The 18,864-nt window shown below is 47.2% G+C and overlaps 1 protein-coding gene across 2 annotated transcripts in view; it reads left to right on the top strand.

Moving 5' to 3' along the window:
• Positions 1–1,547: 1,547 nt before the first annotated feature.
• The window catches only part of NEK6 (NIMA related kinase 6), a 45,267-nt gene continuing 27,950 nt past the window's right edge, over positions 1,548–18,864 (top strand). The window contains exons 1-2 of one of the 2 annotated variants that reach the window (XM_021543694.3): positions 1,548–1,641; positions 17,838–17,959. In XM_021543694.3, coding sequence (XP_021399369.1) covers positions 17,867–17,959 — 93 coding nt within the window. In that variant the 5' untranslated portion in view covers positions 1,548–1,641; positions 17,838–17,866. Of the gene's footprint in view, positions 1,642–17,834; positions 17,960–18,864 lie in introns of both variants that reach the window. The other variant, XM_021543695.3, reaches the window with a different exon arrangement.

An 18,864-nucleotide genomic window follows, 5' to 3' on the forward strand; every position in this document is an offset into this window, starting at 1 on the left:
GGGACACCATGGGACACCATGGGGCACCATGGGGCACCATGGGACTCCATGGGACACCATGGACTCCATGGGGCACCATGGGACTCCATGGGACACCATGGGGCACCATGGGACTCCATGGGACACCATGGGACTCCATGGACTCCATGGGACACCATGGGACACCATGGGACACCATGGGACTCCATGGGACACCATGGGACTCCATGGGACACCATGGGACACCATGGGACTCCATGGGACACCATGGGGCACCATGGGACACCATGGGACACCATGGGGCACCATGGGACTCCATGGGACACCATGGGGCACCATGGGGCACCATGGGACTCCATGGGGCACCGGGGTGAAACCAGTCCTGTCCCGCAGGACAGGGCCCCGTGAGCACGGCCCCACGGCGGGTGCCCGGCCTTAGCCTGGGTGCACTGGGCTGCCCTTCCCCTTCCTGCTGGGACTGGCTCCTTGCTCACTGCTAGGGCACTTCAGCTCGTCTGCCCTATAGGAGTGATTAAAAAGAAGAAAAAACACTTTAAAGTAGGATTTTTACTAGCAAAGGGCTGTGTGGAAATGGTTTCAGCGGCAAAGGTGCTTTTGCTGGCACAGCGTGTTTCATTTGTGAGCTGCTCTGGGGCTCGCTGGTGTTAGCACTGTGCTGTGCCAGCACTGGGAGTTTCCAGTCGTACCAGCAAACATCTCCACGAAAGTCTGACAAAACTGACAACAGTTGACAAAATAGGAGCAATTGCCTTGGTCCCAGGCCCTGCCGCCGCACAGGGGCCATTGCTGAGACCCGCTCGTTTGGTTTGTGTTTATTGCCAAGGTCGTGTTCACTTGTGAAAAAAAAACATGTTGAATTTCAAGTTCAATTCAATTTATGCCGACTACTCATACATGACTTGAGCTGCAGATTGAGGATTTTCTATCCCAAAAGCTGGATAGATTTTGGAGCCAGACCCGTTCAGGCCGGTTGGTGCAGGAACTCGGCTGCGCCGCTCTTGAGGCTCGAGGCTGCGAAACGCCTGGGCCGGACCCGCGATGGGGTCCCGCTCCGAGCCGAGCGGTGCCGGCCGCCCTCCCGCAGCCCCGGCGGGAGGGGATCCCGGGCCCGGGGAGCCGGGGCGGGGAGAGTCGCGAGCGCCCCGTCCCGGGGGGCAGCGCCGCGGTGGCGGTGGCGGTGCCGGTGGCGGTGCCGGTGCCGGTGCCGGAGCCGGTGGCGGTGGCGGAGCCGGTGCCGGTGGCGGTGCCGGAGCCGGTGGCGGAGCCGGTGGCGGTGCCGGTGCCGGAGCCGGTGGCGGTGCCGGTGCCGGTGGCGGTGCCGGTGGAGCTGGAGCCGGTGCCGGTGGCGGTGGCGGTGCCGGTGCCGGTGCCGGTGGCGGTGCCGGTGCCGGAGCCCCGCGGCCGCTCCAGGTGCGGGTCGCAGGTGGCGCCGAGCGCGCACGCGCCGCCCCCGCGCGCGGCCCCCGCCCGGCCTGCGTGGCAGCGGCGGCGCGCGCGCCCGAGCGGCGGCGGCGCGTGCGCGGGAGCGCGGGGCGGGCGCGCGCGCGGCCAAGTTCCGTGCGGGACGCGGCGCCGCTCGCTCGGTCCTGCGGGGCTCCCGCGCCCCCGCGCCGGCACCGCCGCGCCTCCGCCGCGCCGCAGGTGAGCACACGGGGCCCCGCGCTCCGCCGGGCCGGGCCGGGGCTGTGCCCGCCCGCCGCGGGCCCCGGCTGGGCCGCGGGACCGAGCGAGGGGCGGCGGGGGGATCGAGCGGGCGCGCCGGCGGGGCCGGCGGGGGCCGTGAGGGAGCGGGGGCCCCGGGCGGCGGGGCTCGGGCGGGAGCGGGGAGCGGCCGGGAGCGGCGCCGGGCGGGTCAGCCCCGCTGCCGCCGGGCGGGCCGAGCGGCGGCCTTGCGACTTGAGCGAAGTTGGGACCGTGGTGCAAACACGAGCGTTTGCGCGCTCTGGTGTCGCTCGGAGGTCTGGGGAGGCTTGGGGGGTTTTTCCGTTCCAGCAGCTGTGCTCCGAGCTCACGCTCCCCGGAGGAGCCGTTCCCGGCCCCGCGCCCCCCCGAGCCCGGGATGTGCTCGTTCGTCTCCTCGCTGGGGCTCCCGGGCTTGGCGCAGAGAGCCCCGGGGTGTGCGGGAGGCCCCGAGACCCTGCCCGGCTGCCTCACGCTGGGGTCTCCTGACTCCGATCGTGGCGAGCCCCCGGTCCCGCTGCCTCTCCAGGGCGCGCTCTGCCGCGCTCTCTCCAAAGGAGGGAACCCCGCGGGAGCCCCCGTGCCGGAGGATTGCACATGGCTTTGGAGAGAGCACATGGTAGAGCTGCACTATCAAATACCATCTTTTCCCTCCAAAGTGTGATTTATGCTTGGTTAGAATAACGGTGACTTTCTGAGCCCATCTGTTTGTCTGCCTGTTCGCACACATGGAATAACTCTGCCCATGGTGATTGCCTATGGCATTATTGCAGAAGAAGTAGTTTGATAGGAAATATTGTAGCAATTAGAAGTCCAGTGATGCAAGTTCCTGACACGTTGTGACTGTCTTGCTGTCAGTTCTGTGTCTCCTTTAAAAGTTCATTTTCTATGAATCACTGTAAGCAACCATTTAACTTCTGCAGCATTTCTACAGCTTTTACATTTGAGACATCTCTTGACATTGAGTCAAACTCTTTCCACTGTTTTTTTTTTTCCTGTAGACATTCTTTGTGACAGTCATATTCTGTTAAGCAACAACAGAAAAAAAGAAGGAACTGCTTTTAGATAAGACTGTTGCTGCCTGTTTCCTCTGGCTCTGTCTCGTAGAGATCTAAAAAAATGGGAGCTGTGAGAAACTTTTATTATGGTGGAAAAAGAGCGTCTTCTGTGGGAAGTGAGATTCTGGATGGAGTGTGAGTGACTGCTGTCACCCCAAAGGAGTTGTCAGAGTGGAACCAAACTTTTGCTTTCTTAACACCTGTGATATATAAACTGCTTCTGCTTGATTAATTTCCCCCTCCTTCCTCTGGAATTCTGTCTCTTGACAAATAGGTATTTTGTGAGAGAGGATGGATGCATAATTGGAATGTTTTTAGATACCTTTTCAAATTCTTCACTGTTCATTTTGTTGGGAGAAAACCAGATGAAGATGAATAACTTGAACCCCAAACCTGTATTGGGAAACAGGTTTTTTTGCAGTACTTGCCCTCTATGATCCTGCCTGAAAAGTTTTATGTCAGTCTATAACACTGAATTATACATTGAAAATACTGAGCCTACACTGGCTTTTTCTCTTTTCTTGCGATTATTGAGGCTGTACTGGAGAAAATAGAGATTCTGAGGCTTCTCATGCAGCGTGTTTTTGGGCTTTATTCACACCTACCTGTTGGTCTGAAAGGTTCTTGCAATGGCTTGAAAGGTTTTTGTGTATTGAAGGAGCTGTTGTTTACCTGGAGTAAAATGAGTATTTTTGTTTGAAGGGGGGTAGGAGCCAGAAATGCCCATGTGGGTTTTTCTCCTGCTCTGCCTCTGCTCTCTTAGCTGTAAAATGGGGGTGGTTACCAACAAGTTCCCTTCCTGAGCACCTGCAGCTTTCTAGATGTGTAAAGGATTAATTAGTGGATATATTTTAGCATCTTTTCTTCCTTTATGTGGTGCAAAATATATTTGACCTCAAGGCTGTGAAAAATGTATAACAACAATCAGCCTGGCAGAACAGACCAACCCCTGTGGCTGCAGCAGCCAACAGCTGGGGCAGGTGGGAGAAATCAAATGTATTCAGTCTGAATTTAAAGCAAGAAAAAAAGGAACTGTGGCTGGAGGAGCAGAGGAAGTACTTGCAGGAAGATTTCAAAAACAAAATGACAGAAGTGGAAATCTGGGCCTTGTAGGACATTTGCTTTGTCCTAAATGAAAGCTTAGATGGGTCCTTAGGGAAAATGAATTTAATAGCCCAACTTGGGCTTTAGTTTTTGTCATTCTGACTTGCTTTCCTTAGAGGTTCTTGTTGCAAAGGAGGTTGCTTATGGTAATCTTCAGCAATGAGAACAGTAAGTACGTGGAACCTCATTTTAGAAGCTGGGCTCACCTTCACCACTGAGCAAACCTGTTTCTAATTGCAACTTCCACAGTTTTACTGCAGCTCAGCACTTGTATAGAGAGAGTGGTCTTGATGCTTTGTATGGTCTGAGCACAGAATTAAGGTTCGGGAAGTCATGAATGGCCATTCTGCCCATGACACACACTCCTGCATTTGTCTTGGAAACTCACTGAACCAGTCTGTTTTACCTTTTATGGCAGGTGGTGACTAACCCAATGTACACCTCCCCAGGTGTTTTCTGGGGTGTTTGTAGGAAATTATGTGTTATGTGTCGTTGTAGCCAGTATAAATACAAGATGCAGGAAAAAGTCTTGTAATATTGAAGGCAAAACCTAAATAGTCATGCAGCTGAAATATAGTTTATGATGGCCTTGATACCACTTGTCACTGAAGATGCTGAAAATGTAGCAAGAGGATGGTGACCTGCTCTGCTCCTGGTTGTGAGACAGGCACGGTAGCAGAGGAGGCTCCGTGCCTGTGCCACAGTCCATGGACTGGACAGAGTGGCCTTTCCCAGTACAAAATCACATGGAAGTTAAAGGTTGTCTAAAATGGGCAAAGTGAACACTGTCCTGTTGAAGGCAGAGGCCTTGAAAATAGTTTTTTCTGTTACCAAATGCTGTTAAGCTGTGTTTATTGTACTCACCCTTTGTAAAGCTTTCAGTGCAAGCCCATGCCAGTACTCAGCAAGGGCCCTGCTGCTTTCCCTGGCAGGTCAGGGAGCACTCCAGGAGACAAGAGCAGTTTATCTCCAGTGATGGGGCAGTGGGGAAGAGTCGGTGTGTCAGCACCCGGCAGTCTGAGTGGCTGGGCTCAGGGCACACAGCTGCTGCCACCAGGCTGGAGGGTTCCCCTGGTGTTCCCAGGCTGGCATTCCCCATCCTGCAGGCTGGCTCAGCTCTCAGGGAACTGCTGTGGAACCAAGGAGCCAAAAGGAGCTTGATTAAATAAGAGAGCTGAAGGCTTGGCTCTTTGTGGCTGCTGGAAGGGCAGGCGGTGCTTTCCCGAGCTGTGTCCTTGCCTTTTCCCGTGGTGGGACTGATGCACGGAGGGATCCAAGCCTGCTTTCAGGGGCTGGGATGTGTGCCCTGGAAACAGGCTGGACCCCAGGTCTCTTCACTTGTGAATTCCATGTTTCACTGCAGAGCTGTGTCTCTAAAGTTAAATGGAGGGAAATGTAGCATCTAGGAGGTGAAAGAAGAGTTCTAAGTGTTCAAACCGAAAGGTGATGTTGGCACAGTCAGTATTTTTCTTTATGAAGAAAAAAACCCAGAAGCCAAAACATTTGCATGCCAAGTCTAGATTTAGGTCTGACTTAAAAGTCATAGTGCTTTTTGGAATTGCTGCAGTATGTCTAAACTATGTAGAAAATTCAACTGCACAAAGTACTTTAAAGTTCTTTTCTCACAGGTTTTGGGGGTGGTGAGGAGGCGTGTGTTTCTAAAGCTAGGCTGGGAGCTGCTGTCTTGAGTAGGACAGGTAGAACTGAGGTTCTGAGTGTGTGACCAAATGGCAGTTCTAGTGCCTGGAAGCAAAGCTTCGTTTATAAACAGAAAAGCACAAGGAGTCATTTTAAATAGTGGTTCAAATGCAGAACACTGCAAAGTCAGATCTTTTTACAGGTAGATAAGTATTTTTCTATCTCGACATATTTTTATAAGCACCTTGAATTGAATCAAGATTACTTCAAGTTCTAACTTGTGCTAAGTATTTAAACATCTGGACTCACTTTAAGTGCCATTGCTGTCCACACATGAGAAGTCTCTTGGATTGTTTTTAACATTTTAAAATATTTCAGCAAAAAGCTGTATTTTGTATTCTACTAAAACAGTATATGTGGCTTCCAGTGTTAAGTCTTGTGACATGGCTTATAACATGGCATGATACAATAAACTGCAAATAATTTTACAGTGTCAGTACAGTTAAAGAAATTTGATTTCTAAATTATTTACTTCAGCTTGGTGCTACTTTAAGTGTCTGCTATCAGAGATTCCAGGCAGTGAACAGCTGTCTGTCGCAGATGGGAGAGGAAAAAAACCCTTAGCTTCTTCCTTCTAAAAAGGTTTCCATATAAACCCTGTAGTAACGTAATACAGCCTTTTAGTCAAATTTGAGTTTCCTGTTACACGTTTAAGTGAACCGACAGCAGACTCGTTCTATTTGAAACCAAGTGGTGTAAGTGAATGCAACCCTGGGAATTTTGTACTCCAAAGCATTCTTGAAACCTCACAGATGCTTGTTAAGCAGTCAGATGTATTATTTATTGCATCTTAAAAAAAAAAAAAAAAAGCCTTGCAGGTAGTTCATGACTTCTATAGTCTGCTGTGTTTTGGTAAGATCAGGCGGTATTGTCTGTCCTGTGCTTGCACTGAGTTTCACCCAAGAAAATCAGGTAGTTTAGAAATTATCAGCAAATCCACATTTTTAGTCAAGTCCAGATGTAAGTATATCTGAAAGAACATAGGTTTAAGATTGAGTGTTTTATGCTGAGATCTTGAGATGGCAGAAATTGAGGTTTTGCGCAGAACTGCATGAAGTTTGGGATTATAAATTGGATGTGCTAGTTCATTGTTCTATGAGCTAGTTCACCATGGCAATTATAAACTTATTAAAATATTTTTGACATGTCAGATCACAAAATGCAGAAGATGGTAAGATCATTCTTTTTAAATGACAAAGTTGTTGCTGCTGTTGGCATCCAGCTGTCTCCTTTGTAGTGATTTCCTTGCCGTCTTTCTTGTTTTAACCCCTCTGGACTATTTATAGGCATTTTACAGTTCTTAGGCACTTAAAGTTTTTGTGCTTGTTTTGAGTGACTTTGGTCTCCAGTTCTGGACTCCAACCTTTGAAATGTGCTTCACATGATGAATCAAAGTATGTTCCAGTCCATCCCCTGCCCTTGGACAGACCTTGGGCACCAGTCTGGACAGATCAATGCATTTGATTTAGGAAGGCAATTTATTTTGTTATTTTATCAAAGTAGTTTGGGTTGTAGTCTGAAGCAGCTCTCTGTGAAGCTGTTGAGATTTCCCTGTTGGGAGCAGTGGTCTCTGCTTGCCTCAGCTCCCCGAACTGGATGTGGCTGCACCTCTGGGTGGGTTCATCTCAATTCAAGGTGTGACAGGCTTTTTTATGAATTCAGTAGATGGATGGATGAATGGATTGTTCATATAACATCAGTTGGAAACGGTGTTGAAATGTTGATTTCCCAAGCGGTGCTCCTGGTGGTAGGAGGACATGTGGGGAAGTGTGAACTCACACCTCTCCCAAACCAGCCAAGCTGGAGGGACCAAGGGTGAAAAACCTGAGTGTGGCAGTGCTGGAGAAAAGGGCAGAGATTCCCCTCTGAGCAGGGTGATAACATTTTGCAGTGCACAGCACTTCCAAAGTGAGTGGCTGTCAGAGTGTCCCCACCAGCCACGGCAGCACTGCCAGCAGACCTGAGGGACCTTCCAGGGGAGGTTTCTGTGTCTTGTTTCAGTGCATCCTCCCACCTTTCAGCCCAAACACCCTTCGGTGTTTGATGTGGTGGGACTCTCTGGAGCTGGCTGTGCTGTCCCTCTGGGGGAGGCTGTTGCCATCCTGCTCCTCCACGCAGTGTCTCCAAATGAATCACGATCTCCTCGCCACGTGGGTGGTGTTACAGGGACCAGAAACCGCACTGATAAGGGCTGTGACCCTGTCCCAGCTGAGCCTGCTGACAGAGCAGGTGTTGCTCCACACCCTGGGGAGGATTTGCAAGGCTTTCATTTTGTGGAGCTCAGTGACAGATCCTGTTCTCCGGTTCCTTTTGTCGTTGGGTCTTTGGGAAGCCCGCTTGCTGTGGGGTGGGAAGAATCCACCAGCCTGTTAAAAGCTCATGGTGTGCATGGAGTGGAGCTTTAAGTCCCTGCTGACAGGAGAGCAGTGCTGGGCAGTTGGGACTGCTGCCTCTGCGAGCTGGGGTGCTGGGGGTGGCACAGCCTGAGCTCCTTCACCCCTGCTCAGTGCTACTCACTTCCTACACCGCCACTGTCTCCTGCCTCAAGTGATGCAGGATAATGTAAATTCCAATTTTGCTTCTTTCCTTAGAGCCAACTCTCCCCTTTGACTTGGGAGTGTACTTTTTTCTTGGTGATTTTTAAATTGTGGAGTTGGAGAGGTGCATAGCTGCAGTAATTGCAGCAATAATAGGTGCAATAATTGGGGAATGCCCTTGACAGCTTCAAAGTACATTCAATACGCTCCTTTCAGGAATTTCGGTTGAAGTGTCTTGTCCTGTTCTTAACCTTGTGGACACCTGTTGCTGCCATCCTGAAAAGGTATGAGTTTTCTCCTTGTTGGAACATTTTGTTTCCTACAAAGGAACACTCTGAATGTGAAGCTCTCTTGGAGGGTTTGTGGTGGGTTCTGGTTCTTGGGACAAATCTCTGTCATTGCAGTGAGGAGACAGGGAGAAAAGCTCTAGATATTTTAAGATTTCTTTCCCCCAAGAGAAGGGTTTCAGGGTACATACATACCAAACATGACCACAAAAATTCCTTCCTCTTTCATGGAGATTCTCATTCATTCTTTGAGCTACTGGTATTTCATTAGCTCTTCTATCAGAATTGTAAAAAGATGAAAGTCTCAGAAATATTAAATTGTAACAAAAACCCCCAAGAAACAATTAAAAGGTTTTAAAAATACATGAGTGTATTTAAAGGAACCAAGTAAGTCACTGCTGAGTGTCTGTGTGCCACCCTTTAATCAGCTGGGCAGCCTAAGGAGTGACTCTCAGCTGTCACTGTATTAAGAAGCAGTGCTGCCTTTTGTGGAGTCTGTATATACTGAACTCAGGGCCATGGAGTAAATATTCTTGCTGTGTGTTCATAATCATTCTACTTAGAGTAAGCGCTTCTTGGGTGGGTATTACAAACCTGTTAATCTTTATGGTATTTATAGGGTAATTTTTAACTCTCTTGAGCTCTTTACTTCCTTGTGGGTCAATTACTCAATTTATAACATTGTGTCAGATGTAAGAACTTTACCGTGCAAGAGTAAACAGTGTTGGGGATGGTTCTCTACCTGTGTTTGCACTTAGTTCTTTGTATATTAAGGTATGCAATAACTTACTCTGTGACTGACTTATTGGGATTTCTTTTAGTTCCCCTGGTTTGCACTTTGAAGTGACTGTAATGTCTTATTTTAGCTTTTCTGCTTCATCACTAATGCAGGAAGAGGGACTGTTCTGCTTTTGCACTTGCTTTGCCACGTGGCTTCCAACTTCCCTGGTCAGGCATAGCTGCACCTGGATTTTGCTGGACTTGAAAAATTTCTTTTGATGAGTTGTAGTGTGTTATTCACAGGTATTAATGAGGTGTCAGCATTGGGGAGGTTGGGAAAGAAACGCAGGGTGGGCAGGACTTTTGCTTCCATGAGTAAGCTCATGGTTTTTAATAATCTGATACTACTGAGTTTATGCTTCAACACTGAAGCTTATTAGAGCAATAGAAAATTGTTACAGAGGGCAGAATACAGTGGGAAATGTGATTTGTCTCTTATCCAGAGCTTGCACATTTAGTTATCATTTTCTTGAAAGGTTAATTCCCAGCTTCTCTTCAGAACATTCTGTGCAGGCCTTTCTGTGGGGAAAAAAAATTGGACCCAATTTAAATAGACAAGTCTTGTGAATCCTGAAAGAATTTGGGCATTTAGCCCAGGAAAGGGAGAGTTCTCTGCAAGAACTTCATTAACCCTGTCTGTCATCAAAATAAGTAATAAAAGTAGCTCTGCAGACATTATAAAGAACAGATCTTAGTTTTACCCTGTGGCCTTGATCTGCAAGGTACTGGTGAATGAATCTTGTTCTTTAAGGACAGCTGTGCCCATGGGGGAGGGAAGGTGGAGTTGTGGTACATGCAGGGGTACAGAAGTGGGCATATGAACTAAAGAGCTGCATGAGTTTTTGGAAAGCTTGTGCCATTGGTTCCAGGTACTCAGGAATGTGCAGGCAAGCTGACTTTTATCTGGTAGCAATATTGATAATGTAGTCTCACTTACTTTTCCATCCCAGTTATATGGGGGCAGAAAAACCACAAATGCTATTTCTAGCATAGCTATTTTTGTAAATAGAGAAATGTTAAATATTTTTACGTGGAGAAGAGTTTCTGCTTCCGTTTTGCTGTTCCTTGCAGCATCCAGATGCTGTGAAAGCACTTCCTGTGATGCCAACATCTGGCTCCCTGCACATTTGGGGTAGAGTTTTATAAGGTGGCTTTGAAGTTGCTTTTGGATTTGAATCACATGAATCTTTGGATTGGCTGGGCTGCACAATTCTCAGCATCGTTTCCTTTTCCTTCTGATTATGGGAAATGTAAATACTTCAAGCTGTTGTTCCGATGTTTTGAAGTTGGGGGAACATATATCTCTATTTTTCTCCACTCCTTTTCCCTGGATTAGAGATATAATTTGAGTCTTTAATAGCCAGCAGCACAGCTGCAGAGAGAAGCTGCATGAGCAGAGTTGGTTACAGCAGGTTTTGTGGATTTTGAGCCCATCTGACATGGGCTTGCTCTTGTACTTTGATCTACCTTTCTCAAACATTTCAGAAATTACAGCAGTATTTCAGAAGTATTTTTGTGATGTTTACTTAATGCTTCTTGAGTGCTTGGAAGCATTCTAATTAAAGTTATTTGTACGTGCTAAGTGGTGGTGCTTCCAATCACGTATGTACATAAAGACTTATAGAAAACTTTGTTAAACTTTCTGAGGATGGGCTGGGCTGAATGGATCCCACGTTCAGGGTTTGGCCCTGTAGCAGCAGAGCTGATTCAATATTTTTTTGTTTAACTTTGGATCTTAGTTCAGGCTTTGTCTTACTGCCTTAAGATGGTCTGTTCACCTGTGCTTGTGTGTGGGATGGGTGGTCACTAAAGATGTCTTACAGGAACCAGCTGTGGAAGCAGTTTGGATTCTTTGTTATGTGTGGTAGAAACTTATTTTAGGAGTTGGTTTAGACTGAGAGGTTTAGATTCAGAGCCTCAGAACAATCCTTTTGCCCAAGTGCTTGAGTTTTGGCTGTTCGTGTTGACAGGGGCTCTTCAGATGTTGCTGGAGAGTGGAGCTGTATTTCAGCTGTCACTGTCACCTGGCTGGGGGTGCAGTGAGATGGTTCCCTCCTGTGCCAGGAGCCAGCCTGGAATGGAGGTGGCACTGCTGGTACAGACAGCGTGTGTTCCGTGGCTCCACGAGATGGGACTCATTTCAGTTAGCATTTAATGATGTGAGAATGTCTGGCAGTTTCTGTGAACATTTACATTATGAATATATTTCCAGCCTATATTTAATCTTCCCTTCATCAGAAATGAATGAATTCCAAGAAGGATAACAGAAGTGTTCTTAAATAATTTGGCGTCGTGTTTGAAAGCTTTATGGCATTGTAAATTAAAACGTGAGCATGTTGTTGCATGCTTGGTAAGCAATAAAATAAAATTCCAGGTAGATTTGGTATGTGTTTATTTTTGACACGTGTTTTGTTACCAGCAGTGGTGGCTTGAGAGATCTGGCTCTAATGGTTCAAAGGTGATAAAAATGAATACAGTGAATGTTCTGGAGGGCTCAGAATTGCAACTGCAAGGATATAAATTAAAGTTGACTTGTTACTTTATCTGAAACACACCTAAGTGAAAACTGGTAGGGGAGGAGTGCAACCTGCTGTTGCTGTACCATGTATCACCTCTTCAGAGGAAGTATTGTCCCTTTAAATGCTGCTGACTGCTCTCCATCTTCAGTTTTGGATGTGAATATGTATTTGATGTTTACATCCTACACAAACATCACACATAAATACTTACATATGGTATTGTACTAGGAAATTGAGTGCAGTGAAAGAAGGGGTGGGAATAGTCCAGCTAAGCTGCTGAGAAGGAACATTTACCTTAAAATATGAATCACCAAGTGCTCTTGGCACTGTTCCTGGAGCTGTTTAGTAGGAGCCCTGTGAAACCACCCCTTGGAATGGATGGATCTGCAGAGCATCTGAAATGTTTCCAGAAACTTAAACAATTATGGTTTTTGGTTTAGGACCAAGTTCTAGAGAGCTGGTACTACAACACAGGAAAAAAAACAAACAAAACCCAACCTTTAACTAAGTTAAAACTTAAAACTAAAATTAGAAGTAAGCTACCTGCCTACCTGGTGAGAGATGGGCACTATGGGCACTTGAAATGAGCTAATACAACACATTTGAGAGAACAAGTAGCATCCTCAAACACAGTGATCCAGCCAAGCACACTTTGCTCAACCTTGCTATTTTCTAGCCATTGTACTAGATTTTCCCCCAAACTAGAAGACTGAGTGTTTGAAGTTATAATGTTGCTTGCTTAGAATGGGAATATGGACCTGAGCTGGGTGTGGGTAGTGATTAGAAACAGAGTGGGATGTTTCATACAGTTAATTATTGGCAGGAAGCATTTGTTTTATTGACATCCACAGAGAGATGACTCTGCGTAGCTTTAAATAGTTGACTTAATGTCATTTTGCTTCTAGGTATAGAACAGTGAATTATGGTGTCTGTCACAGCATTTGTTTAATGAGTATCAGTTGTTGACAGGGTATGAAAAAGCTCCAGGGCTTTTCAGCCATTTCACTAAAACATTCTCAGTTAGTGGATTTGGGGTCTTTGAGGAGCCCATCCCTTACTGGCTGTTGAAAATCTGGTTTGCACAAAGTCTTAACAGAAACCCATCTGCACCTGCTCTCAGGGTAAATCCAACCCTCTGAAATGTGAGGTGTGACTAAACCACCATTCTTCTCTTCAGTGGTCAGTTAGTTACAAGAACCCTTGTCCTTCCCAGGGGGTTATAGATTGCAGGTAACTCACACTGTAATGTGTGTGTGACTCTGTAGACACAGTTTCATCATGATGCTAGGCCTGAAATTCAGAAACTGTTTCTGGGTGATTTACTGGACTCTGTTTAACAGTTTTTGCTTGAGAGAGGCTCCACTCCCTCTCTCAGGGCAGGGGTGGCCATGCCATGACCACCACCGTCCACAGGCAGCTCTTGCTGGGCAGTTTTTTACTGAATCACATTCTCTAACTGTGCTCTTGCAGTGTTCTCTCCTCAAGCATTTCAGTGGCATTCCTCATGTTGTTTCATTTAACATTCATATTCATATTTTTTTCAGTGTTGGCAGGTGTGTATTTCACATTAACATGAGGGGTTTTTTGGATGTTAGACTGCTATTTGCTTATGGTAATTTCCAGTCATCATGAGGTGACTGTTGAGAGAGATGAGCAGAGAGGAAAAAAATTGTCAGGCATTTACAGTAAATACTCTCTGCTTTTGGAAACGCTGTCAGAAGTTTAATTGTTAGGTTCAAGTAAGTTTGTCATGTGCCAGACAGAATCAGTCTGCTGTAATGAACGGGTTACGCACTTCACCAGCAAAAAGAGAGAGTGAGAAACCAAGGGATGCTCAGGATTTCCTGTCACCTTGCACTGCAGAAGGAACAGGCTAGGCTTTTTAACCTAGCCTGTAATTAGGTTTTGCATGGAAGCATATATTACTGTGCTCGCTTTGCCAAAGCTCTTCAGTATGATGGATGAGATTTAAAGGTTGATCTGACTAAATTGCAATGAGAATACTAACGACAAAGATATTTCTGTTGTGAACTATTCCTACCAGGCATCATAGCTGTGACAGAAATGGTGTAAAGTAATGGACAATAAAAGTCACTCGAAAATAATACTCTCCTAGGATTGGGCTGCCTTCCCCAGAGCACGTACCCTGAACCACAGCGATAATGTAATCATAAGCCTAGATCATCATTTAAATATATAGTAATCTCATAGAGTATCCTGGCAGATTTATTTTATGAGCAAGGAAGAGGAAGAATATTATTGGGCAGCCGAGAGGAAGAAAGTGGTGCTGATGTGGTTGTGTTTATTCTATAAAACAGTTTGCATTGCTGCAGCCTTTGGGGAGCCTGCAGTGAGCAGCACAGTGGCTCTGGGAGGAGAGGCAGCCTGGCTCCCAGGGCAGCGCGTCCCTGCGGGTATTGCAGCCTGCTGGGGGCCTGCTGGGTGTGCACTGCTGCCTTCCTGTGTCTGGCAACTCACCTCTGTGGTAAAAGATGGACCTTTGTGCAGTAGGTTAAGTCGTGTGCTTGACTGGTTTTAATCAACTTGTGGATTTCTGGAACCATATATGACTTGCTGTTTTGTTTCTGTTTGTTTTGCACAAGGTACCCAAACAGACCTACTTGGCTCCCCAACAAGTCCCTGTGTGGAAGGCTAAGAGAGACATACAGTAACTGAGGGGGAAAGCAGATTTGTCTATGTGACATTATCAGTGCTTTAACACTCGGTTATGTGTATGTGTGTGTGTGGTGGGCAGCAGCAGCGCTGAGCACGGGGCACACAGAGCAGCTGCTGTGTCTTGCAGGAAGGTGAAAAGTGCTGGTACAGAAAGCGGTTGTAACACTGAACACAAGCTGCTGCTTTGCTGCCTGCTTGAGAGGTGCACGGTCCTGTCATGTTGATTATACATCTGGGAGCAAATAATTTGGCCTGCAGTTGAGTTGGAGGCATCCTGAGACACATGGTGATACCCGATCAGACTGGTCACAGCTGCTTTGCCGAGGAGCACCCGGGGCACCAGGGCGGCTGGGACTGAATGCCAGGATGCTGATGAGGTTCTGCTCCTTAATGAGTGTCTTGTAACTAATGATCCTGGCCTTTGCTACCAAGTGCCCTGGGCTGTTCTGCCCTGAGAATCCCACCTGTCAGGTACCTGCAAGGTATCAGGGGTTTGATGGGATTTTGTGTTGTGCTTTCTGCTGATTAGGTGTAAGGACACTTGGGTACCCCCGGAGAGGAATTGCAGCTGGGGATGTGACAGGGGAGCTGGCTGCACAAGAAGGTTTTTGTTTTCCCTGTATTTGGAAAAACTCCAGGTTACCTGTGAGTGCCGCTGCATGGAGTAATAACTGTACAGCAGTAAGGTGACAGTAGTGTGGGAGAAGGAGCTGTTCATCCCATGTGGGTTGTGGCCATTTTCACATGATGGCAATGATGATACTGTTCTTTTATTCACTTTCTGGAAAGCTATGTGATGCTTCATGCAATTTAAAGATGTTTTGATTTACAGTCATAGTCAAGACTCAGTGTGAAAATGTGCGATACTGCAGAACTTTGTAGGAAATTTGGAAGCAGGAATAAAAGGAATAGTGCAGAGCTAAGACAATGTCAAGTAAAAATGGGCCGGTGTTAAGAGTGTACCTTGTACCTTTTCTGATGTGGTGCAGTGCCTGTGTGTTGTTGGCTGCTACTTGAAGATCCTCTGTGAAGCCCCTTCCCGGGGATTCCCCTTCTCTCTCCCTGCCCAGTGCCACAGCCCGGAATAGCCCAGCTGACAGCCTGGGGCAGGACACGCTGTCCCGAGGTGTCAGTGGGCTCCGTGCTGTCATGTGAGCTCTGCTGGATCTCTTTTCCAAGCTGCTATTTTGTTCTTACTCCTTCCTCTGCCTCCAGCTGTAGCACTTCAAACAAGCAGTGCCCGAGTGCAGATCCTGCCCTGCCCATCCCTGTGGCAGGTGGGCTCTCCTGGGCTGTGACCTGCCTGCCCCTGGTTCTCCCTCACAGCGAGGGGTTATTGCTCCTTGAGTTTCCTGCGATGGTTCTCTTGGGAATGCCCAGTCTGGGCTGGGATCAGATCATTCAGCTTCCCCTGTCCAGAAGTAGATCCCTTCCCTGTCCTTGAGCATTGGTCCTCTGGAAGGCAGGACACAGTGGATGCCCAGTTTGGTCAGTGTTAGGCTGCAGACACTTGAGTGGTGCTGCCTGGGTGTACCTTCGGGCTGGGGCTGGGAATGGGCATGTCCAGGTTCCTGTGCTGGAACCAGGGTTTGCTCTGTGCCTGTGGACTTGGAAGAGAGAGAACACGTGGCTCTCTCTTCAAGTAAACTGCCTTTCTCCAAATCTTGAATAATAAAATAATTAAGATAATTCCAGCAGTATAACATAAGGTAGGCATTTCATAGGGCACTTTAATGTAAATATGGAGACATAATTTTATCTAGGTATTTTCACCTGGTTACTAATAAACCTACAGATACTTGAGACAAAAGATCTTAAAATCAAACTTCTTCACAGTAGCAGTGATTCTCCTTCCCCCACTAGAGTTTCATGGTACTGGCTTTGGAAAACTGTTTTTATTGAGAGCAACCCATGTGTTCACCTGTGTAATGTAGCAGGAGCTGCAGCTCTTTTGTCAGAGTGAGGGTTCATTTGCTTGAGACATGAGAAGAGCCTCTGACTGCTTTCCCCCTGTGTTCTGGTAGCTGGTGGTGGGAAAGATCTGCTGGAGCTAAGGGTTTATTTCACAGACAACTGTTAAAAGAACTGAGCACTACTTGCTGCAGAAATTCTTCTGCGTCATATTTTCTCCCCCAGTGCCACAAATATTTAAAATACCTTTGTATTTTAAATTAAGACTTAGTCATTGCCCAAGTGCCAGGCACACACTATTAATACACTAATGAGGTCAAGTTGTGTTCTTTCACTGAATGAATACTTGCCAAAACTCTTGAAATAAGTTTCTGCAAATGCTTGTGTTGGCCACTAAATCTTCCCTTGTCTCCATTAGGCTTCAGCCAGTGCCAAGGACAGGAATGATGCATCTGGGAATGATAGGGTGTGGGTAAGGGATAACCAAAAACCTGTGTGTGGCCCTTTGTGAGGAAGAGAAGGGGGTGTATTTGTTGTGGGTGTTGTGTAAGTGCTGTGACTGTATTTTGGGGCCTGACTTTGCTTGGAGCCAAAGCCTGGAGCTGGTGTGGAGCAGGGAGTGCTGTGACCCAGTCCTGCTTCCCTGAGTAGCTGATAGAATTACCAGAGTTTGTCCCTGAGTCAGGCTTCAACACAAATGGTTCAAGTATGGGTTTTATTTCCTAGAAGGGCTGGAAAATCTGGGTCTTTTCAGTTCTTCTTTCTCTGCAGGCAGAGGAGGTGTCCCACAGCTGCCCTGTCACCGTTGCCCACGGTGTTCCTGAAATGTGTGCACAGCCCTGTGCCAGAGAATTAGTTAATCTGGGATCACAGTGTTGGTCTAGCACTGCAATGGCTCAGCTGCCTGTTGGGGAGCTCTTTGCAACTTTTGCATGTTCTGGTGCCATTTTTACATGGGAGCAAATTCTCATTTCTGATTACTGTGTTGAGCTGGCCTGAAACTGCAGCAAAGGAATTAATTAATGGAATTTTCCCTTGTTTGTCTGTTGTTCCTACAACACTTCAGTCTCGTTTAATCCAATATAGCTCCTGCTTCCTGTGTTTTGCAAATCTGCATAAAAGTTGTAATTTGGGGGTGGGAAAGCAAGACTGTGGGTAAACTTTTGTTGTCTTTGATCAAAGAAAGTGGCAGCAGTCTGGAGGGACTTTGTCATTTTTGTTTTACAAATGGAGATGGGCAGACCTTTTGAGATGTCTCCTGAGTAACTGGGGACCATGAGTCCTTGGGGAAGTGACAGGAGATACTGTTAGAGATGACAAAAGCCATGTCTTCGGTAGATAACAAACCAGTGACTGACTAAACCTATTTTCTGCTCTTTTGTTGACTGTTAACAGTACCAGCAGTGGTTGGTTCAGGCAGGGGCTCTGCCCTTTGCTGGGCCTTTCAGCAGTGGCTCTGCCCTGCTCTGTCAGCCCGGGCTGGGGAAGGGAGGGCCCAGCTCCTGCTGCTGCTGCAGCCCCTCGGCACAGCCCCGGGTCGGCTGGGCAGGCAGACACCAACCTGTCCCCTTTCTTTTGCCCCAGCAGAGCCGAGAGGCAGAGTTTGGTATGATACCATGGAAGGGCAGCACAACCATCCTCATCACCTAGGGGACCAGAACAACCCTCTGTGCAAGCTGCCGGGGCAGGAATTCCAGCATGATCCTCAGGTGAGTGCGGGTGTCTGATCCGTCCCCCTCTGTCTTTGCTTACCTTCGTTCCATAAAGGTCTCCTGATTTCTTAGCATTTAGCTGCCTTTGCCCCCCTCCTTTTGTTTTTAGTGCAGTTATAGCAGTTTTAGGGAATATCCAATTTGGGATTCTGCCAGCCAGCCAGTTTCCTGAACCCACTTTTTTGATTATAATAAGAGAAAAAGGAAATAGTTTAAATTTTGCTTAAAGCAAGTGTTTTTAAATTACCTTATGAAAACATATTGAGTTTGCTTTCTCTTGTCTTTGAGTCTTTGAAGAAAAGGCCAAAGTAAAATAGATTGTTGTGTAAGTGACTAAATGTATTTTATCTCTTTTTATAGTAAGTGCTGAAGAAGTAATTACCAGATAAAAGAAAAAACTTATTCTACATGGACCCGTAGGCTCTCTGCGAGTCCCTGGAACTCATCCTGCAATGTATTTTGTCCATACTATAATGAAGTTTCACTGTAGCAGCTCCTCTCTCTTCCTGCCTTTCTGCAGAAGGGAGCTAAAACCAGGATTAACCCACAGTCTGTGTAATCATGAAACTTGCATTTTGTGAATTCTGGCTGCTTGACTTTTCAGCCTGTTTTCTGTTGATCAGAGCAATTCAGTTCTGCCCCTCTGATAGTTTAAGGAATGAACCAAAAGCATCGTGGGAAGCTGTCAGAAAGAAGAGGGTGGTAGCTGTGCTGGGATGTGAGCGTGGGGAGGGCTGGGGCTGATCCTTTGCTGTTCCCAGGTCAGCCCAGAGCTGAGCCAGGGTCCCCGAGGCAGGAGCTGTCCTTGGGAGGCTCTGGCAGTGCCCAGCACAGCCTCTGCTGAGGGGGAGTTTTCTGCACACAGTGAAGGCACTGCTGGGAAAGTACCATGGTGTGGAGCA

The sequence above is a fragment of the Lonchura striata genome, chromosome 22 (genome assembly GCF_046129695.1).
Source record: "Lonchura striata isolate bLonStr1 chromosome 22, bLonStr1.mat, whole genome shotgun sequence".
Lineage (NCBI taxonomy): Eukaryota > Metazoa > Chordata > Aves > Passeriformes > Estrildidae > Lonchura > Lonchura striata.